Source organism: Ovis aries, chromosome 5 (genome assembly GCF_016772045.2).
Source record: "Ovis aries strain OAR_USU_Benz2616 breed Rambouillet chromosome 5, ARS-UI_Ramb_v3.0, whole genome shotgun sequence".
NCBI classification, from domain to species: Eukaryota; Metazoa; Chordata; class Mammalia; order Artiodactyla; family Bovidae; genus Ovis; species Ovis aries.
This window is the reverse complement of record NC_056058.1, coordinates 58620629-58644437: the sequence shown is the minus strand read 5'-3', so window position 1 is coordinate 58644437 and position 23809 is coordinate 58620629. Positions and strand designations below refer to the sequence as shown.

At 39.6% G+C, this 23809-nt stretch overlaps 1 protein-coding gene across 14 annotated transcripts in view; it reads left to right on the top strand.

The window, feature by feature from the left end:
- The window catches only part of CSNK1A1 (casein kinase 1 alpha 1), a 48539-nt gene extending 36672 nt beyond the window's left edge, over window positions 1-11867 (top strand). For 2 of the 14 annotated variants that reach the window (XR_009600700.1, XR_006060062.2), the window contains 4 exons: window positions 845-951; window positions 1988-2136; window positions 5731-5850; window positions 6589-11867. Coding sequence is in view for 9 of the 14 variants with exons in the window: in XM_027970385.3 (XP_027826186.1) it covers window positions 845-951; window positions 1988-2136; window positions 4063-4097 (291 nt within the window). In the remaining 5 variants the exon portion in view is untranslated. Of the gene's footprint in view, window positions 1-844; window positions 952-1987 lie in introns of all 14 variants that reach the window. The other 12 variants (XR_003589464.3, XR_003589463.3, XM_027970392.3 and 9 more) reach the window with 8 other exon arrangements.
- The last annotated feature ends 11942 nt before the right edge of the window (window positions 11868-23809 follow it).

Below are 23809 nucleotides of genomic sequence, written 5' to 3'. Positions count from 1 at the left end.
TCTGTAACTCATCGCCATTCACATTTACTCATGTGGAAGAGACTTGGGAGTTTTTGTTTTAATAGTTTGCATTTCTACATTCCTAATGGCAAAATCCTTTTGGTGACTAATATCTATAGCCTTAAAAAATGTTTATATACATCTTTGAGATGTCTTTGCTGATAAACCGAACATGGAAAAAGTTTATATCCATAGATGTACTTATTAGTATAATAGAGAAAAACGAATACTCCAAATGTCGAATTATAGGGAACAGGTTAATTAGGATATATTCAGTAGGTCAAATAATACCCAGCTATGAACTTCTAAATAGTTCATGGGGAGGTTGGAAATAATATAGAAGAATGTTTTAATGGATTTCTTTTGATGGAAAAGAGAATATGTATATGTGCAATATGATAACAGTTATGGGAAAAAATATATAAACCCAGTTGATTCATAGGATGAAGCATTGGATTGATCTGTATCATAATTTTGATTGCTCTGTATGATTGATTACACTCTTGGTGGTTTTACTTCTCTGTTAATATAGGTCTATACTACTATTTTTAAAAGTAATTTCAGAATGGAGAAAGAACACCCATTAATTGTCCAGTTCTGGCAAAGAACATTACAGGCCTCATTTTAGTTATTCTGTGTGGCCATCCAATTACTGGATGTTGATAAAAGGTTAAGAAGTGTGATATCTAAATTATTTAAGAACCTGGTACTGTAAGAAAAGGATATACATTTCCTTTACCTATACATAATAAGGTGGTCTGGATGATGAAGTTCTGTTAAATTCATGTGGATAACAAGTCATATAATTGTTTTTAATTTTATGTTTTAACTCTTGAACTTGTAGGGATTTCCTGCAGAATTTGCCATGTACTTAAACTATTGTCGTGGGCTGCGCTTTGAGGAAGCCCCGGATTACATGTACCTGAGGCAGCTATTCCGCATTCTTTTCAGGTCAGTTTTAAGACTGTAAACTCCAGTGAGGGAAATTAGTTCAATCCATTCAACGTACCTGTTCTGACAAGTAGCAGATAAAAGCGATCTAACGAGTAGTAATGAAATGTTAAGGAACTGAGTTTGACATTTTTCTGTTTCTAAATGTCCTTGAAGTGTTGTAGTTTTGGATGGAGAAACCATTGAATCATGCTCAAAGTAGATTGTGAGTATTAGATACAAGTAACTGTTGTTGAACTGGGGATTCTCCAACTTGGTAGAGAATCCTGTTTAATACCAAAATGAGTAACAACTAAAATATCAGACAAAATTTATGATACTGTAGAGGTAGGCCCAAACTCTCAGATCCCTATGTAAACAACCTATAGTTGATCTTGAACAAAAGGGAAAAATAAAGTACATGTGACTCAAAAATCTTAGTTGGAAGAGAAGAATTAGGGATAATGCTGTAATCCTACAAAAGTCTTGCATGGACAAAGTCAGCATAGACGTCTCTCTCTCAAACTTTAACAGTTCCATGTCTACTCTGATTTGTCTTCACGGGGTACCGTCTGTTATAAATATTCCCCCAGATAACTGATAGCTTGACTCAGTATTTTTGTTGTTCATGCTGCCCTCCTGTTTTTGGCCGCACAGAGCAGCTTCTGGGATCTTAGTTCCCAACCAGGGATAGAACTGCCCTTGGCAGTGGAAGCACGGAACCCTAACCATTGGACCATTGGGGAATTCCCTCACGCTGCCCTTCATTCCCACTCTCCTGCTCCTTTCAAAAAAGTTCAAAGGCAGCTTCTTTTTGCAAAGGGGAAGGATTTAATTATTCTTGAATACAGCAGACCAAAGTGGTGACATTTCCCTCCAATCAAAATGTGTAAAAAGTAAAATTAATTAATCAAAAAGGAAGTCAACTATAGGGAAAGAAATCTTACAGGAGCTACCACAAAAGAAAAAAAATGCTCTCACTGTTTTGAAAGTTCAGTAGAGCATTTAAATTGGACCTTGTTGTTAATGGATTAACATATAATTTTACATTTTCTAGGACCCTGAATCACCAATATGACTACACATTTGATTGGACAATGTTAAAGCAGAAAGCAGCACAGCAGGCAGCCTCTTCAAGTGGGCAGGGTCAGCAGGCCCAAACCCCCACAGGCAAGCAAACTGACAAAACCAAGAGTAACATGAAAGGTTAGTAGCCAAGAACCAAGTGACGTTACAGGGAAAAAAAATTAAACACAAAATTGGGTAATTCATCCATTTGTAACAGTGTTAGATCGAGGAGGTGGTTTTAAAATACATAAAAATTTGGCTCTTTGTTGTTAAAAAAAGACGTCCTTGGAAAATTTGACTACTAACTTTAAACCCAAATGTCCTTGTTCATATATATATGTATATGTATTTGTATATACATATATGTGTGTATATTATATCATTTCTCTTGGGATTTTGGGTCATTTTTTAACAATTGCATCTTTTTTACTCATTCATTAACCCTTACCAAAATAAACATTCGGTGTTGGGAATATGGTATAATCAATCAATCCAAAATCCTAGACCTAACACTTGTTGATTTTTAATAATGAATCTGGTTAGCTATGGTATTTTGACTTTTCAACTAACAATGTTAAGAATTTTTTGCATGTTAATGCTTTAGCATTTAAAATGGAACATTGAGAACATGATCTAATTTCAAGGGGAGAGTCTGGCATTGCCCCTGGAGTGTCTGTCTTCTCAGTTGCAGAGCACCTCATTTACTCTCTTAAATGCTCAAATAACTGAAAAGCTCGACACATCCTTTCTCATCACAAAAATAAATCTCTTGTTTTTAGTTGCTATTTACCAACATGTGTTCTTAAAATGATTTTTTTCCTTAGGGCTTCAGTTTTTTAAATTGTACAAATATTCAAGATCTAAATGGGGTCTACTGTAGAAGTGAATTCTGCAGTTAACTCCTTGCAAATCAGAAAAAAAGGAAAACTGGGGCGAATGCCGCTTGGCCGCTAGTCTAGTTCCCTTCTCTTTCTCTGGCATTGTTAGTACTTCTAAGGAGTAGAACTGTTAGGACACAGTACCATTTCTTATCACTGTTGCCACACAGTTCAATTCCTGTGTTTTTCTGTCTGTTTTTCTTTTCCCCTTTCTGAGTCTTAACTCCTGATACCTGCCTTCTTTCTAAAAGTGTAGTGGGTGGGTAAGGTTTGTTTGGGGGTTTCTTTTGTTCTTGTTGTTTCTAATTACGTAATTTCTGAATGACTGCTCTAGTCTGAACTTGATTTTCTTTGGTCCGTGTTATTAGTGTTGCATTTAAAAAATTTTGTAATATAAGTGAAGTGAAGTCGCTCAGTCGTGTCCGACTCTTTGCGACCCGTCCATGGGATTTTCCAGGCAAGAATACTGGAGTGGGTTGCCATTTCCTTCTCCAGGGGATCTTCCCGACCCAGGGATTGAACCTGGGTCTCCCGCCTTGCAGGCAAACGCTTTAACCTCTGAGCCACCAGGGAAGCCCACAGGCTCTAATCTGAAGATACTGTTCAAGTAGTATAGTTAACTGATGTCATCCTCATCCCAGCAGCTCATCTACTAGAGTGAAGTTGAGGTAGTTCACTTCCATGTTTCTGTATTTGGGAAGGATCCGGAGTTGAAAGTTTGATGTAGTGGGAGTTCTTAGAGATGGCAAACACCAATGCTCGACCTGTGCTCTGCCTCTGCATCATAGTTGGGATTTAATTGTCCCTTTCTAATCATAGTGTCAACAGTTTCTTAATGAGGTAGGTAGCTAGCTAGCTAGTATTGCTAAGAAGTGGTTCTGCCATTTGGGTAAGACCACAAAGACTCTCTAAATGAGGACCTGACACCTACAGTATATTAGTGTATTTGTGCTTTTTTTACAAAATGAAACAAATTTTTGCCTAAAGCTAGCTGGGATAATAGGATCATCACAAGTTGCAGTTTCTAGAACTAAAATTAGATTGAAATCTTACCTGACCTAGAACATCTTCCTTCAGGCATTCAGCAGCCTTCAGAAAGAATAACCTTATTTGAGCTAGTTTCGTTGTTAGTTTACTGTATCTCTTACTCAATAAACAAGCAGAATTTTTGTCCTGCCTTATCCAGGTCTAAAAGATGAGAAGTTGGATCCGCTGAGTTAGTATGTTTCCTTGGAAAAAAGATTGTAATTAAACTGAAGTTTGATCCTTATTTTGTATTGTAGCCATTTTTCATAAAAGCAACAAAATCTTGTAAAAATTTCATAGCATTCTTAGACACTGGGGTTATACAAATATCACACAAACATGGATGTTTCATAAAACATACCCCATACCACCACAGACTACTAAGAACAAAATTCTTTAACTTGTTTTATTTGGGATATAAAACTTAGTGCCCTAACCAAATCTTACACAAACCCATCCATATATAAAGCCAATAAAGCATCGCATGTTTGAAGGTGGCATGAAATGGAGAATCTATTCCCCCTAACTAACCTCTACCCACAGTTCCGTTATCTGGGTCATCCAGTAAGAAATCTCCTGTGAAGCCTGGAGTTTCTAAGTAATAAAGGTGTTTGAAGGCATCTCTTCTCTTAGGATTCCCTACTGTAAGTTTTTAGGTAAATCTCTGTATTGCAAGCACATGCATTCCTGGGAGGGGGGGAATCCCCCAAATAGTAGCGTTTACTAATATGTTTTATATAATAATATTGGAAAAATCCACATCTAGTATTTCTTCCATCAAAAGCTATAACTTGTTTTAGCAGTTGCCTAAGAATGTGCAAAGACTTCAAAGTCTGACTTAGCTAAGATGGACTTCCTATGTGTAGTAGACGTCTATTTACTTTTGTAAAGAAAAGATCTTTTGAAATACTCCATTTCAAAGACCATCGAAAGACTAAGAAACAAGGCATCTCCTGTAAAGCTCACTGTGATCGCTGCTGTTTTTAAGTGCTCAGGTACCACAATACTACAGTTACTGTTTTTATACATATTATAGAGGAAAAGATTTACATGTGGTACACTTCCAAATGCATTTCCACTCCCTTTTCTTTTTTTTTTTTCCCACTCCGTTTTCTTCAACTGTATTGATTATAGGGAGGGTACTTTTAAAGACATTTAAGACATAGTAAAGGAAAGAGAAATATTTTTAGAAGATTCAGAATTCACCTAAGTTCACTGTTTCTTTAGTATAGGGCAGAGATGGGGAAAATTGCAGAAGGTAGTGAAGCCAAAGGTGGATCCTCTCAGAATTCTAATATACTCATCATCTTAACCCATCTGTTTATTGTTCCACTGGCTACTAAGCATAATCATATCATAGTGTAAATGGATGTCAAGTGGTTGGCATTTAATAGATTAGAAATACTTTTCCCATCACATTATGCTACATGTCCGTGATCTTCCTTGAATTGCCTTCCAGTATTTACTGGGCTTCACTTACCATTTATGTCCAGTTTAACTTTTTCTGGCTTCACCAATTGCTGCTAGGAACGTGGCTGGTCATTCAGCAACGTAAACCAGATCACAGGGGAAGACCTTGAAATATCTGGAGAGACTGCTTTGCTCTGAATACTCTCAATCCCAAAGGAGTGGCAGGGAGCTACATCTGTTTCAGCTGCTGCTGAAATTTTTATCAGGTGTTTTTTTCACCGTGGACAATAAAGCTGGAGAAAAGAGAACCAAATAACCCAACAGGAAATGAAGATGATTGCTTAAGAGTTGATTTGACATGATCTAAAGCCCACATCTCTAAGGCTTGCTGGACCTATCAAACTTTTCAACTTGTCAGATTGGAAACCACAGAAGACCTAGAGCAACAGTCAGAAGACCTAGAAGAGCACAGTGCTGCCGACTCGGTGGTGTATAATGGAGACCATCTACCAATTGGGGAAGCAATCAGTTGTAACAGGTATTTTAAAATTCACATCCTTCAAAATCTGTAGCAGAATTAATTGTGTAAAAGAAAAGACAAGAAATCAGATCATCAGTCCTTTTAAAATGCAGTGTAAGGATGATGTGTACCCTCTATACTAAGTTGTCATCTATTTTGTTTGTAGTGATAAAAATGTTTCCTTTATCTTTCCCAACTGAATACATTTTTTAGCTTTCTGTGGAAAAGGAAGAATTATTGTAGCTCTTTCTTTGAAGTTTTTTTTTTTTTCTTTGACTTCTATACTGTCAGTCTGATTCAGAATTCTCCAAGCTTGATTCTGATTGTGCACAAAAAAAACCACACAAGCGTATTATAGGAAAAGGGAAAAAGTTAATTAATATAAATGCCATTCATAGTGAATATAAATATTATAGTCAATTTTTTTGTCAATTTTTGAAAGTAATGTCTTCTTAAGGAATTCTAAATTTTAAAAGCTCATCACAAATTTCCTAGCCTTAGTATTAGATAAATATCTCTTTAAACTAGCTTGTGATTCTATTGAAAAACAAAGTCAAGTTCATATGAAGTTAATTTATACTTTTCAGATATCAGACTGAGGGATAGAATCTCCTGGTTAATTGTATACAAATGAGCATATTTTCTCGTTTTGCAGATTTGTTAAATCTTAAATGTAGCTATTAACTCCTGAATTTGTCACATTAGTCCTCCAGCCTTGTTTTAACTTTTCCCTCCTCCTCTTTTTTTTTTTTTTAGGAACAGATGGATTCATTCCTTATTTTAACTGTTGTAATGAAGATGGGTTTGGACTTTCAGAAGCCAGGAGACACAACCTGAACAACTACAAGACAAACCAAGGACTAATGCACACTGGGGAAAAGAATACTTGAAGATTGAATGCCTGCTGAATGCTCCTATTGAGATTTTTCCTGAACAAACATCTGTAACATTTTAGGACAATTCACTGGAGAAACATTTATCTCTGGATGGAACATCCTACCATTGGCCCGTCTGAAGAGTTGAATCTGGATTTGACTCCTCTCTTCTACCAGGAATATTATTAGGCCAGCCTTTAACCAGTCCCTGAACAATTGTAATCATTAATTAACCCAGCAGTTCTTCAAATATAAGATTAAAAAGATGAACAGATATAATTCTTATCCTCATTAAAGACAAAAGAGTTTTCTAATATTTTGACTGATGATGTAACTTTTCTTTTTAGTTTGTTAGTGGTTTTTATTTTAAAGCTGTTTGGATATTCAGCATAGTACAGGTTTGCCCTCTACCTGAAAGTAGGGTGTTCTTGAAGCTTTTCCAAAGCTACAGTGGCATAAAGTGAAAAAACAGTTAGCTTAAGATAAATGTTGCTGATACACTGAGATAATGCTTAGATGCTAGCTGACACAGTTCAGAGCTGTGGCAATTTAAGGGCTGAGAGCAGTTCCCAGGGAAAAGAACTTGGAGGTGCCATTCTTACTACTCAAGGTGCATACTGCCTCTAGATCAGCTGTGAAACACAACACTTTTTGATTTTGCGTGTTTTTTTTTTTTTTTTTTTTTTGTAAAAACAATATCTGAATTTCTTCTGGTTAGTTAAAATAGGTTCTAATGTAGATCTTTCCTATATCAAGTGGCATACAATGAACTTTTGAAAAGTAAGGGGGACACTGGTAATTATGCACTGTAATGTAATCATGTAAGAAGCTATGATAAATGAAGACCCAGCAATCTTAGTGGCTGTGAAAACATTTTTATTGTATTTTTCAATAATTGCAAAAAAAATAATTTCAAGACTTGAAGCCATCAGGTACTCATCAGGATAAGGCTTATTGCTATTTAGCTAACCCATAGTTTCAATTTGTTTCAAAATATTCTGTATTTTAGCATTGAAACTAAGTTAAAGCTTATGGTCAGAATTTTTTTAAATTCAGGTTTGATCTGACAGCCTTTTTGTGGTTATACTGCTAATCCTGCTTAATATGCATCAGCAAGGTGGTATTTGTTGTGATAAACTACATTTCCAGAAAGTTTTATCTTTCATTTTTAGCATTTACTTTGTGAACTTGGTACTAGGATGGGTACCAAACGCCTATTTCACACCTATTTTGTTGTTAGGCATTATGCAGAGACAAAGTACATCTTTGTCTTCAGAGCTTGTCACAATCTAGTTTTTAGGTGAATAAAGATGACTTTCTGCCCTTAAATGAAAAAACAAAGACATATATGTAGAAAAAGTAAATTACAGAACTGTTTCATTTATCTCACAAAACCTGTCGGAGATGGTCCTAAAAAGAAGAACCAAAAAAAAAAAAAAACCAGCTTATGATTGGCAAAACAATTTGTGCTGAGGAAGTGAGTCAATGGAGTAAGCTAGAATGATATATATATATAGCCTATATATATATATATATATATGGCCTCTCTCTATATATATATAGGCTTTAAGAGGAGGGATTGGACCAAGAGGGCATTGATGCCTCTAGGTGAGAGAAGGTGCTGATGGGATATTCCTAATGTTGAGAGACAGTATATTCCTTTTAGCTACAGGTAAAGCTTACAGGCATTAGAGGTAGACCTGTTTCTTCTGATTCTCTTCAGCTGTAGGTAGAATATGGCAATTAGATACCTGAAGCCTCCTCCTATTCAAGCCTGCCTTTATGTAGTAGCCCTAAGGTCTAATTTGTGAAAGAGGAGGGTTATATTTACATAGTGGGGAGGCTTGAAGTAAAGCCAGAAGGCGTCACTCATTTTTACACATCAAATCAGTGGTAAAAAACTAGTGTTTTTAATGTAACTGATAATTTGTAAAGATCTATGGTTCCTGTATAAAAACCATATACTTATTGCCAGATTTGTATTCAGTGAAATAACTCAGATAATTATGCTTTTAATACATTTGTTATTAAAGCCTATTGTCCCTCATTCGTAAAAGAAATAACGTACAGAAAAGTTCTTAATCATAATGTGGTTAAAACTATATTTTCTAGTTGATAAAGCAACCTTTTTTTTTTTAACTTGACAAACACATATAATGTATTCTAGGTATTAAAAACACAGAAATAAAGTGAATAGGCTTATTGGAAGTAACACTAATTCTCCATCTTGAGAATTGGATGCTGGACTAGAAGGCTTTAATTCACTGTATACCACTCTTGCCTAGAGGCATCCTGAACAGAAGTTTGCTGTTTTCTTAAACAGTTGGCCTGACCTGTTGATTTTCAAATAGATGAAAATAGCATGAGTATCATTCTAAAGTAATTATTTCCCTACTTTGGGTATGGTTAAGAAAATGTACTTAACTTGGATTTTAACCTGTTTTTCTGTTTTGATTTTTTTTTTTTTAATAGGTTTCTAAGCATGAATCAAGGAACAGAAGAAGCAGAGCAGATGATCGGAGCAGCATTTGTTTCTCCCCAAATCTAGAAATTTTAGTTCATATGTACACTAGCCAGTGGTTGTGGACAACCATTTATTTGGTGTAAAGAACTTAATTTCAGTATAAACTGGCTCTGGGCAGCATTGGTGATGGATGCTGTGTCCTGAGTTGTAGCCGCTGTAATTGTGAATATTAACTGAGATAGTGAAACATGGTGTCAGTTTTCTATTGCATTTTTTCAAGTGGAAAAGTTCACTAAATGGTTGACACACACAAATTGGTGGAGAAATTGTGCATATGCCAATTTTTTGTTAAAATCTTTTATTTTGAACTATACTGCTTTGAGATCTCATTTCAGAAGAACGGCATGAACAGTCTTCAGCCACAGTTGTGATGATTGTAAATGCTCACAATTGTGCATTCTTAGGGTTTATCCATCCCTGGGGTTTGCAAGTTGTTCACTTAAAACATTCTTAAAATGGTTGGCTTCTTGTTTGCAAGCCAGCTGATATGGTAGCAACCAAAGATTCCAGTGTTTGAGCATATGAAAGACTCTGCCTGCTTACCTGTGCTAGAAATAACAGCATCTAAAGTGAAGACTTTAAGAAAAACTTAGTGACTACTAGATTATCCTTAGGACTCTGCATTAACTCTATAATGTTCTTGGTATTAAAAAAAAAAGCGCGCATATTTGTCACAGAAATTTAGTTAACATCTTACAACTGAACATGTATGTATGTTGCTTAGATAAATGTAATCACTGTAAACATCTATATGATCTGGGATTTTGTTTTTATTTTGAAATGGGAGCTTTTTTGTTTACAAATTCATTAAAAACTATAAACTGTTTCTGTAAGGAAATGAGATTTTTTAAAAAACAAAAAAAAAATGCCTTGCTGACTCACTATGAAATCAAAATCTCCCCAATTTTTTAATAGACTACTTCAAACCATTTGTTATGTAATATTCTTTTGCAAATCATTTTAGATTTACTGTCATAACTTTCTCAAATTTTTTATTTAAAAAATTTTTTTGCCCTGAAGCGGAAAGGCATTCTTTCATTTTTCTTCTTTTTTTTTAGTGACTTGCAGACACAATACCTAGTGCTGCAGCAGCTGCCAGGACTTGGTATTGTAACTTATGCAGCTTCAGACTAACAGCTGGACTGATTTTGAATAAGAATGAAAGCGTTAAAGGGTTTATCTATAAAATGAAGCTATTCTTTAAATTCCTGGTTGATTGGGCAGATTGACTCCTAATCTTGGAGAGCATACCATGAGAGATTCTTGTGATTGGTGATCCTCCCCAGCCCCCACCCATTTCTATAAATTATCTGCAGTTTATCTCTCAGTCTTAACTGTGGCTCTTTTTCTGACCCAAGAAAAAGAAAAGCTTTCCATGACTAATTCGTTAATGTAGCGTGAAAGTCGCTCAGTCGTGTCCAACTCTTTGCAACCCCATGGACACAATCTGTGGAATTATCCAGGCCTGAATACTGGAGTGGGTAGCCTTTCCCTTCTCCAGGGGATCTTTCCAACCCAGGGATTGAACCCAGGTCTCGAATTGCAGGCGGATTCTTTACCAGCTGAGCCACAAGGGAAGTTAGTGTAATTTATTCATTAATAGCATGTCAGAATAAATTTAAAAACTTGTCTAAAAATGCTGCCAGGGACCTATTGTGTAAATGTAGGTATTTTGTAAAAAATAACCTTGAAATTGTAAATTGACACGTGTTTGGTCAGATTGTGTCAGGTTTGTTTCCTTTTTTTTTTTTTAATTTGAAAACTACATTAGCAATAATTAATTCAGTGATTACCACATTCTGCCATTAAAGGATATATTAGCACCATCATACTGCAGAAATCTTAATGAATATGAACTTTGGGGTAGGCAGCTTCTTTGTTTTCTTTCTATCCACCCGTGTTGGTTAAGGTATTTGTTTCTTGACTAATAAACCCTTTGATACTTTTAGCCAGAAATCAGTCTCATAAAGCTATTTTTGAGTATAGTTTGTGTAAAATAAAAATGTTTGGCTTTGGTAATAACTTTTCCAAGCTGAACTCCCTCTAGCAAGATATTTTTCAGTGCTTTTATTTACTATGCACTTAGACTATGCACTTTTTCTGAAATATTTTTGTAACACTTAACTTTTTTGTATTTTTGCCATTTGAAAAGGTTGTGGTGTAGTTGGTCTGTAATTAAGTTGCAGATTTAAAACTGCTGTTAGCTTTGTAAATCAAAATATAGGTGTTTTTGTCCTGGTATATTGTCGTTCCATCTGCAGCTGGAGTTGGAATCTCATTGATCTTCTAGCTACCATTCATTTTCTTCACAGTTCACGGAAGAAGAATGTGAAATTCAGTGAATGCTGTTACTAATCCTGTCGGGAGATGAATCTCATTTCACCAAAATTAAATTATGTTTTTCCACTAAAATGATGATACAAGTTGAAGACACATCACTCTGAAATTGGAAGACCTCACCACTTAAGGCTCCGCAGTGGCTTACTCAGCTGAACTCTAGGTTACTACTCTTTACTTTGTTCACCCATTGGGGGGTGCAGTTTTTTTAAATGTTGGGAGATGGCCATTCTAACTACTGTTGAATGTCTCTGTTTTGGGAAGGTATAACAAGAAAATAAAAAAAATATATGAAGGGAGAGACTGGTTATCTCCTCCCACATGGATGTGCTCATGCTCCTATGGCCTACGAGTGGAATTTTGGAGGGTTGCTTTTGCTATTTTCCATCAACAAATATTAAGAGATTTTTTCCTATTTCTGCTAGTCCTTGCAATGTTTTGAGCAAACTATACTTTATAAACTTAATTCCATTGTAATAAAAATACCAAGCAAAAGGATTTTAGAAGCCAAGCCATTGAGCTAGTTTTCTCTAACATTTGCTGAGATATCAGGATTACGTTCTTGCAACTTGACTAGAGTGAACCTTGGAAAGGGGCATCTTAGATGTTTTCAGCTTAGCTCCTAAAAATTGGTAGTCTGGGAGATAGTTGACTTTCAGATTTTCTCTTTGTCACTTTTTAGACAGTGATAACTGACCAATGATTTTATGAATCTGAGATGTGCTAGTCCCTTTGAAGTGAGACTATAAGCACATTATGGTTGCTCACAACATTTTAGGGATTCCCTCCCACCTCAGAAAAAGATAACTTCCACTCTTCTCTGGAATATATTTATTGACTTTTAGTACACCTCTCATCTTTTGAAACTGCCCAAGAGTAATGAATTAGGTGTAACATGACCTGAATCTATGGTATGCATTTTGTAGTCAGTTGTCAAAAGGTGTATTGTTTAGTGCTTTGTATTCTGAGATGACCTATTAGGCCGCTTTTGAGGATGTGCAGGTATACAGTGGAAATGTTGAGCAATATCAGAGCTGTTAAGAGATATCAACTGTCTCAAGACACATTTTAAGTTGGTCAGATTCACTGTGTCTTGATTTTCATTGATGAATTACCCATTTATCTACTAAATAATATAGCCATTGTTCAAACTAACAAGCCAGAGCTGCTTTAATGCTAGGTCATCTTAATGAGCTCAATCAAGGCTTTACCCTGTGTTAATGGTCCTTTAGTTGATGAGATGCTTTTAAGCATTTTAATTTTGTAATTTATCTTGATATTATTCAAAGCAGAATGCTCTTGAGACAGCTTCAGCAATTGTTAACATTTTGTCCCATTTACACTTCTGTTTGTATATTTGCTCTTTTAACATATACTTAGCTATTTGAAAGTAGGTTACAGAATCATGATCCTTTACACCTACGTGTAGAGTTCCTAAAAAATGAGACATGTTTAATGTTGACCCAACTTTCTAGGCCAGTCTATTCAGTTTCATCAGTTACCCTAATGTTTGATAACTTTCTTTTCCTGAGTCCTCTCATGGATCCAACAGAAGGACCATGTATCTGCTTTGGTTTGTGTGTGTGGCATTCTATAACTGGGGACAGTTCCTTACCCTTTATCTTCTATGAGTTTAGTATTTGTGTGTATCCATGTAATGTTTCCTTTACTTGCCAGCTGCGTTCACTGAGGACCTAGAAGGCATGATACTGCAGTCACAGTGAGCACATGTAAGACCTCAATCTTGATTTCTAAATACTAAAAGAAAACATGGCTGCTTGGAGAAATGTCCGACTTCAGGGCTAGAGCAGAGAATGTACAAAATGAACCTGGAACTTTCTATTGTGTCAGAGAAGAAATCTCAAAAAGTGTTAGGTATGGGTTGGAAGGACACAAGACTCACTTGAAGGGTTCTTACTGGCCAGATCTATCATTTACATTATCAAAATAATGATAGCAAGTTAACTTACTGAACAAGGACACATGATTTGCACATTGATAGAAAAATGAGAAGGGGGAGTACCAAGCTAATAAAAGATGAATGATATATTAGAGAAGGCACAAGTTTGACGAGTAAACCTAAAAGTGCAGAACTGAATTTATATAAAACTTGGATTTTTTCAAAATTAGGTGCAGCATGTCAGTTTTCTGAACAGTGTGAAAAAGTTACTGTTGCTCCCATTGGGTAACTGAGGACAGTGGGACTACCTTAGGCAAGACAGCTCAGTAAATTTTGCAGAGCAAGGACCTAAACCTGATAACCTTTAGTTTTTCAGCCTGTTGGACTGTGGTGTCCCTAAAAATAAGATAGCATTTCATCACCATTTTCCACCATTTTAAACACTGAGATTGGTAATGTTATTTAGTGCTGTATGCCAGTCACTTTTCTAAGCGCTTTACCTGGATATGCCTAATTGTCACAGCTTCCCCTAAGGTAAGTTGTCTCCATTTTACTTTTGAAGGTAATGAAAGTAAAGGATTGAAGGGAGTATTTACGTTATTCTTGGCTTCATAAGTGAGAGCTAACTATACCCCTTATAATTTATGGTCTGTGTGTCTTAAATGAGTATCAAACAGGATAGTAGTGTAGGAGGAATTAAAATCCAAACTGATAAGATAGGATTTCATAAACAAGTCATCCACTTCAGCTATTTGGGCTATTAGTCGAGTCCATGTTTAGGACCAAATACAAGGAGGATGCATTAATAAAGTCTGCATTCTACTGAATAAGAAATCTGATCAGGTTATTTTTACCTATGGTAAATATTTACAATTATGGAGCATTTTCGTGTAATCAGGTTTATAGAGGTATGCTATTCTAATGTATTAGTATATTCACTGACAGGATTTTCTCACCCTCTAGTACCATAGTACATTTGTAGTCTGATTATTTATGGAGTAGAATGTATTAGGTAGAAAAATGTGGCACTTTCTCACCATTACCATATTAAGTCAGCCTTACTAATGTAGGGATATGAAATAGTTTGAATAACCATTAGAAACAATTTTGTCAGGCAGCCATCCATTGGTTCTCTGCCAGTGAACAGTGACACAAATCTTGGTGATGAAGTGCTATATTAGATTTTTAGGATTGGAAGAAAGGTGGGAGGTGGGTATTTTTAGAAACTGCTCTCAACAGTTGCTAAGTAAATATTTTTTCATTAATTGCAAAATTGGTTTGCACTATGCTAACATGTGATTGCATTAAAAGTGTAATGTTTTAGTCTTGATATAGAGGGTAAAAAGAAATATGTTAGTCTCCAGATAGTGTGTGACCACCAAAAAATACGTTAATACAATTTTTAATATCCTTGACTATACTCCCCCTTTGCAAAATGGTGAAAAAAGTGTTACTGCCTAATCTTAAATTTTATATGATGGTATAATTTTTAAAGCTTGTGTACAAAAGTTCAAGTTTTGTACAAACAATAGGGGTTAATTATACTAGAAAACAGATTAATGTTTAAGGAATATTTAATGGGTTTCTTAAGTGCCAGGCACTGTGCCACTCCCTGGGAATTCAGGCATTGACAGTTCACATGAGACTGCAATATGGGATGTTAACCAAGATGGATTCAGTACTAGTGGTACAGGTGACGGTCAGAGAAGATAAATCTCTGAATTGCGTCTTGAAGGATGAAGCAAATACCTGAGGGAAATATGTAAGTCATATGTAATTTTTTTAAACAAAAAGTTAAAATTACACAGAAGTTTAGGGAGAAGGCGAAGTTCCGTGCAGCCATGTTCTTATCCAGTTAAGCCTTTGCATGACCATCAAGGAGATCTGAGAACAATAATAAGATAAATGACCTTAAGTGGTAGAAGCAGAGGAGGGTGCTAAGTTGTGAGAAAGTCCAAGCAGCAACATGTAAGGAAATGCATTGGGCCACGTGGGTGGTCAATAGGATGGTTTCAGAGCAGTCCCAACAGTAGTAGGGTTTCTAATTAATTCCCTTGCGCTGGGTCCAGCCCGCTACAATGTTCTATGCACAAAGCTAACAGTTGCTAAGTAGCAGCGTCATAAGTTAGTAGTGGTGAAGACTCCAGGTTCTGTTGTATATTAAAGCAAGTCTTTGTAGTATTTTAAGGTGGTTTTTCTGTTCCTGTAAGATAAATACATTGTAATGTCTTAAAATGCCACTTGTCTTTTGGATGTTTTGCTGCTTGTGACATTTGGAGGTACCCAGCTCTGCTTTTTTGTCTCTAGATAATACACATGCAGTGATAGCAGGCTAAGATGGATAAATAAGAAAATAGCAGTTATTATTAACATGGAAAGTTAACAATAATGTCACTGTATCTTGAAGTGCTCTGATCTTCCTTTGAATAATACCTTGTTCAAGGTCACAGAGGTGATTAGCAGCAGAGCTAGGAAAGAATCCAGCTGCATCTCTTCACCACTCCACACTGGTGACATGGTGACCGAAAAACTGTTGGTAAATTAGAAAGCTTACCCACCATTCCCAGTCCGTTTATCAGTATACCATTGGTTCCACATAACAGTTTATCTAAAGTTTCTTTCTCCTTTGAGTTAAAGGACAGATCTTGAGTTAAAATTGGTGACTTTTTTAGTGACTGAGGTAGTAGAATCTCTTCACGTTGGAAACTTAATTTAGGAAAGAAATTTGATTTATACATCTTAGCAGGACTTCACTGTCTAAAACAGTTATCCTCAAATCCTTCAAAGCACTGCAGGAGTGCATGTGTGCATGCACACACATACATACACATTTGCGCTCACGTATTTTGAATAGCTTTTAAGGCCAGCAGCGCCCCAAGCCAGAGGTATTTGGACTCAACTTTTGATCTGAATGTGATGAGGGTTGAGGACAGAAATCTGGGGTGACACAAGTATAAAGAATAATGAATTACTGAGGAAAAGTGGGGAGCAGTCACAAAGGAGGACATCCAGAAATTGATCAGGATCATATGGAGGGGTCGGGAAGGAAGCGGCATTGTTTACTAGTCAAGGTACTTGGTGGTGTTTGCTGCAAAAGACAAGGTGTGGAGTAATGACTTTATGCAAGGATAAGCTCTCTGTGAGGAGAGGGGCCTTCATCCTCCCAGGTTGATGCCTCAGGGGCCGGATGCTGGAGGCACACCAGCAGTGAACTGCCTCAGCAGGATTGACGTGTCACTTTTCCCTACAGACCATTGACCAGGACTGGTCAAGCTCAGTCTATCTGCAGAGGAGGCTTATAAACTCTGGGGCACAGGTTGTTTGCAAGTTCTATGATGGAGAAAGCTGGTTGTGTCACCAGACTGGCCTCTGTACTCTTAGGTATCCAGGCTAGATCTTCCAGGAAGCCAGAACTGAAGTCAGAAAACTCTGATGGCTTCTCTGGCATGGGTTCCTTGCCTCTCTTCAGGGATTGTCACATAGGGAAACAAGCCATGAAGTCACTGTTGCTAGGAAATACATAAACAGCAAGAAGTAAACTTGCTGAGGGTTTAGCGTTGCAACTTTCCCATAAATGACCAACAGCTGTTTGCCCTTTTTGGGAGATATATCCATGTTGGCATAGGAAGAAGAGAGTTTGTATGCATCTACTCTCCTAGAAAAGGAGTTTCTTGTAGAGCAGAAGCCATAACTTTTTTCCCTCCCTTGTATTCCTAGTTTGGGCTTCCTTGGTGGTTCTAGTAGAGCATCTGCCTGCCAATGCCAGAGCCACAGAAGATGCCAGGGTCAAAAAGATCCCCTGGAGGAGGAAATGGCAACCCACTCCATTATTTTTGCTGGGATAATCCCATGGGCCTAGGAACCTGGCAGGCCACAGTACATTGGGTTGCAAAGAGTGGGACACCAATGAGTACTGAGCACATATGCACGAATTGCTAGTTTAGAGCAAGATGATAGCTGGTAAAACCGCTGTTGAATGTCAATGAAGACTAGGATAGTATTAGCTTGCTTTCAGCAGTAGAATGCTCTTGATTCATTGAATTTGTGGTCATTTAAAACCTGCATTATCTCTTTCCAAGATCTGTTGCCAGACCACATCTATTTTGGACCTATGCCAAAAAAAAAAAAATACACCCTATCTGCTGATGATTTTAGATTCAAAGACTTTAGATGACTCCACCATTAATCAATACTACTCCCAGAAGAGATCAGGAAAAACCAGATTAATAGAATTACAATTTCCCTAACTGTAAAAGGAATTTTACCAGTACTTGATCTGGAACGTATGTGTGTGTTATGTTGTGTTTAAGTGTGTTTTCAAATGGTCAGTGTTGCAGGCCTACTTAAATCTGACAACTTTAGTTCTTTCTTTTTTTTTCCTCCAAACCGTGCTAACTCTTCAGGTTGACGTGAAAACCGAAGTGCTTTCTTATGTTTGCCTAATGCTTGCTGCTGCTGCTGAGTCGCTTCAGTCGTGTCTGACTCTGTGTGACCGCATAGACAGCAGCCCACCAGGCTTTCCCATCCCTGGGATTCTCCAGGCAAGAACACTGGAGTGGGTTGCCATTTCCTTCTCCAGTGCATGAAACTGAAAAGTGAAAGCAAAGCCACTCAGTCACGTCTAACTCATAGCGACCCCAGGGACTGCAGCCTACGGGGCTCCTCTGTCCATGGGATTTTCCAGGCAAGAGTAATGGAGTGGGTTGCCATTGCCTTCTCCTGCCTAATGCTTAAGAACCTGCTGTTCCTCTGTCCCTTCTTTCCTAAAGACTGTGAAAGATGACTTGAAAACTTATTTGGATATGTTTACTACTGGGCTTCAGAGCCCACACTGAAGGTGGCCTGTTACTTTGGTAATCTTGTGTACCTGATGATTTGCCACATGTAGTGTGTGATAAGCTCACCTGTGGCTCTCGCGTAACCTTAGGTTCAAGATTCATGCATGGCAAGGACCAAGTGTCAAGACTGATTAACTGTGTCTGCAAGTGAACCTACTACTTTGCCTCCTTAAACCTATTCTTTAAATTGTTTAAAAAATCTTTAAAAAAAATATTAATTTGGCTGTGTCAGGTTAGTTGCTGCATGTGGATTCTTCAGTTGCGACACGTGGAGTCTAGTTTCCTGACCAAGGAATTGAACCTGCCCCTCCCCACTCCACCCCCACCCCCACGTTGGGAGCTCGGAGTCTTAGCCACTGGACCACCAGGGAAATCCCTAATTCTCCCTTGAATGGAAACTCCCAAACAGCCCTGGGAGCCATCTTGACTCATCTCTCAAGTCCATCTCCTCACTTTCCTCATTGGTTCTGCCTAATTTGGCCTGTATCATCTCTTCTCTGAACTCTTAGATTAGCATCTAATATAATCTCCTTACTTGGAATATAACCTATCCACTCCATTCGTGAGTGTGCCACCCCTACCCCCCTTTACTTTCAGGATAATGACCAAAGTCCATCATCTGTCGCCTGCTCATCAAGCTATTCAGCCTCATCTCTTGGTTTCTCTCCCCAGCCCCAGTCTCCATCCCAACAGCCTACACTCACTTGCAGTTTCCAGCATTCACTGTGCCTTTATATACTTTCTTCTCCAATATGTCCACTTGTTCCGTTCAAACAGCTCTAGGAAGCTGTGGCACTTAGTGAGGATTTTAATTTCTTGTGACCATAAACCTTGAAGTATTATTTATTCTGGTAGAGTTGCCATTACAGTTATTACACCTAATTGATCACAATCACCTAAATGCATTTTGATAACAATTTGAATATGGAGAGTTAAATGTTATTGAGAAGGATTAAAAAAATTTTTAATGTTTATTAGAAGTCTTCACAAAATTATATGTAACTGGAAGAGGTTTTGTTATTGTGGTGTCACTCAGTTCTTCGCAATCTTTCCAAGATACATGCCTAAATCACTTAAAGATCTTTTACTGAAAAGCAATGTACAATTCAGAACTTTCTTCAATGTTGTACCATGGCAACCTCTTTTCTGTAAGGCCATTCCCCTGAAGGAGCTTCTGGAACAAGGAAGAGCAGTTTTACAGTATGCCTACTGGTTGGAGGCCCATGGGGCTTCCCAGGTGGCTCAGTGGATGAAGAATCCACCTGCAGTGCAGGAGACATCGGAGATGGTGGGTTCCATCACTGAGTCAGGAAGATCCCCTGGAGGAGGGCATGGCAACCCACTCCAATATTCTTGCCTGGAGAATCCCATGGACAGAGGAACCTGGTGGGCTACAGTCCATGAGGTCTCACAGAGTTGGACACGACTGAGCATGCACACAAGGACATGGAGGCCCATGAGAGTGGAAACTTCCAGGGCAGGGCTCCCCTCAAGGTCTCAGGCCCTAAGCCCACAAGGTGTCACCAGTAGTTTCCTTGTGGCTCTCACTTAACTCCTTTCCCTCTCCAGGTTTGAATCTCTGGATCTGGTGCCTGAAACTCTTGGTCTGAGTACCTGGATTGTATTCCTCCCACTATTAAAATCCCTCTTCCTGAGCTGACTGTCTATGCAGGGCAAAGATTCAACTGGTATAGTTAGCAAATCAACTCTAATCTAAAATGATGGTGCTGACAACATCCACCAAAAGATGGCCTCTGCAGGCTGGCCTACCACATTCAATTCCCAGGTTCAGAACGATGTGCCTTTTAAAAGACAAGTTTGCTGAAAGCGTTCAGTGTCAGCTTTGTGAGCCATTTACAATCAGCTCTTACACAATGTAGGAAACTAGCAGGCTCAGTTCACTAAACCACTCTAGAAAATTGGGTGGTGCTGGCCCCAACTTGCCTCTGTTAGCGTTTTAGTTCAGGGCATTAGCTCTGCTTTTGAATCTGAGCCTACTTGGATTTGTGCCTCTTTCTGACCACATTCATTACCTCAGGTTCCACCAGGGCCTCCTTTTGGCTCACTCCCATTTCTAATAAAGATGGAGTCACAACATCAAAGCTGTGTAGATTGGTGACTTCCTCCAGGTTTAACCTTTGCTGTGAAACAAAAACCAGAATCCTCTGTGTTGTTGGAACGTGGCTTGATGCCTCAGAAATAGCACGGAAGCTGATGGAGACAGAAGACCAAAGTTACACAACTTCAGTCTCACCCACAGTTGCCCCGGTTAGCCTTCCTTCACTCCTGACACTCCATTACTGTAGCTAAACAATTGGATACACTTTTTCACTCTGTCTTCTCCTACCCAGGATCAGGGGAAAGGCAAAAGTTGTGCTATATTTTGCTACAGCATTGCCAAGCACACAGTCAACTGTGTGTTCGCTATCTCCATAAGCCCATCATCAAGGCCTGGGCTGGGGGGCACAAGCTGCTTCCCCAGATGGGACCGACCCAGCTGGTTTCCACAGCTCTTGGGGCGGGGGCGGGTGAGTCACAGTAGCCACATGTCTGGGCAGCACTTAGCCTACCCGTCTGGTGAAGGAAATGCTGAGGACACCTGGAGAGCCTATCCTGCCCCAGGGTGGCTACCCAGAAAAGCCTGCACTCCCAGTCCTGAGGCGGATGATAGAAAATGGTCCAGTGGAGCAAGGAAAAGAGGACATGCTGGACAACCATGGCCCACACCAGGGTGGCTGAGGAGGCCCAGGCCCCGCCCTCAGACAATGGTGGTCCATCCAAAGCAGAGACCCATCTATAGACGGGCTGGGAAGAGAGTGCGAATGGTTATCTCAGTGCTGAAATCTCAGGGGATTTGACTGCCCACTGTGTGTGTGTGACTTTAGGCAAATCACTCAACCTCTCAACTCTGAAGAAAGGGCTGATATCTGTCCCCTGAGCTTTTGGTGAGAATTCAATGACATTTTGTAAAACTCACTTCAACATAAAGGTCTCTGCTGATGTCTTTCATCGGAAGGAATGTTGCTGAACCTGAAGCTGCAATACTTCGGCCACCGAAAGCGAAAAGCCAACTCATTGAAAAAGACCCTGATGCTGGGAAAGATTGAGGGCCAAAGGAGGAGGCAGTAGAGGATGAGATAGTTAGCTAGCATCGCCGACTCAAAGGACATGAATTTGAGCAAAATCCCAGAGACAGCAGAGGACAAAGGAGCCTGGCGTACTGTAGTCCATGGGGTCTCAAAGAGTCAGACACAACTTAGCATCTGAACGACAACAAACAGATGCCTAGCTGATAGAGTTGGAGGCCTTCCAGCCAAAGTTGAATTAAGGGTCTGAGGCTGAAAAGTGATGTTCTCCTGAGAGTTGAGGCAACAGAGAAACTCAAGGGGGTGGGATTAGGTGAAGGAGAGGCAGGAAGAGTAGAGGAAGGTGCCTTAACTGTTGGGGTCTTGAAGACCAGGTTGCAGAGACAGACTTCTACTCTTTAGGCCACAGACTCCTTGAATGTGTCGAGATGGTAGAGATGCCTTCAAAGCACTGGAAGGCAGAACGGTACTATATTTTCAAGTGCAAGTTTTGGCACTTTTCCTTGGGGAAGTGACGGGAAACTAGGACAAGGCAAACCATGAGCCTACCTGGGCCACACCCACAAGCAGGGATCAGCTTCATATTTCACCCCCGGGGGAGGTAAGAAGCCAATGGGTGGCCAAGGTTTCACTCCAGGAGTCTGGCTCTGAGCTCCCAGGAGTCCCAGGCCCAGTTAGAGACCAGGCTCTCTGGTGTAGAGCCAAAGAACCAGAGCCTCTGGCCCTGCCCTGCCATATTTGAAGGAGAGAGAACAGGCCAGAGTGGGAGCTTTATATGCACAAGTCACACAGCAGGCGATCACAAATGCAGAAGCTCCTCCCTTCACTCCAGCCCCTCAACCCCCCCGTAAATCTCACCCCCCTCCACTTGCTGCCCCCACAGCCAGTGGTATCCCACGCCCACCCCAGGGAAAGGAGCTGAGGGCAGCAGCTCTCAGAGCAGGAGAGGAGGGTGTTGTGCGGCCCGACATGGCCTCCCTGTCTCCACCTCATTTCTCCCTCTGGCTACCGGCAGGAGCTTCTGATAAACCTTGCTCTGCAACCTTTCCTTCCTTGGAAAGCTAATCACAAGGAAACTGCCCCTGCTTGCATTCTGTGTTCTCCAAAAACCTTCATGCTCTCTGTCCAGAGCGGCTTGGGCTGCTCCTCACCCCCTTACCAGCCTGTCCTGGTAGCCTCCACACACAGGGAGGCCTTTCTCCTCTCCGCCACACTGGATGCAGTCACGGTCCACCGGAGAAGGTGGAGTAGGGAGAACAGGCAGTGAATGAGCCTTGGGGCCCGCGGCCCTCCTGAAGTCTCCCAGTGCAGCAGCGACAGCCTAGTTCCCCTCTACAGATACCTAGCCAGGTCACATCAGCCCCCAGGCAAAACCCCACCTCTGTCTGGGTAAAGCCCAAATCTACACAAGCCCTTCCCTCAGGCCTTCTGACACTTCCCTGACCTATCTGTGTGGCTCTCCCTTAACCTCCCTTTCCCTCTTCTCAACCTCTCACTGCCAGCTTCTCAGGGAGAAGGCCTTCCAGGACCATTCTCTTGGCAAATGCAGATCGCCCTTCATTCCTCACCCCGCTCCCTGTTTTATTTTTCTCCAGCTAACATACTGGCTGGGCTTCTCTGATGGCTCAGCGGTAAAGAATCTGCCTACAATGCAGGAGATGCAGGAAATGAGGGTTTGATCCCTGGTTTGGGAAGATCCACTGGAGGAGGAAATGGCAACCCACTCTGGTATTCTTGCCTGGAAAAGTTCATGGACAAAGGAGCCTGGCAGGCTACAGTCCATGGGGTCTCAAAGATTCAGACACGACCGAGCATGAATGCAACATACTGGTTATTTGACTTAAAACTCGCACTGGCTGTTTTAGTTATCATTGTAAAGTAACAGTCATCTCAGGCCCGGCTATGATGCCCGCAGTGTGAGAGCAGATGTTCTGTCCCCACTATATCCTTGGAGCGCAGGCCCGTACTCGACCCACAGCAGGCCCTCCACAAATGCCTTTGAGCGAGGGGATACAGAAATTAATTAAGAGAACAGCATATGCTATTTTGCCCTCCCAGGCAGGGGAAGTTCCCTCCCGGTTATGGAAATCCTGAAAAATGCCAGATGTGGACTTTTGTAAGAGAAAAGGGGCCAAGCTGTGGGTCAGGATCTTAGCTGATAAAACCACCAAGTGCCATCATTCACTCCCCGACCCCATCCAAACACACTTCTATTTTTTTTACAGAGCGCTTAATCCGCCCTTTGGTCTCAGTTGTTACTCTTGACTGAATTATCTCCAGTTATTTTTTTTTTTTCCACATCTTTTTAATCATGGATTCCATAAAAGGTACAGATCTGAAGCCTGCAGCTTGGAAAATTTTACATATACACCCACCTGGGTGACCACCACACAATTCAAGATCTGAGCCATCTCTCC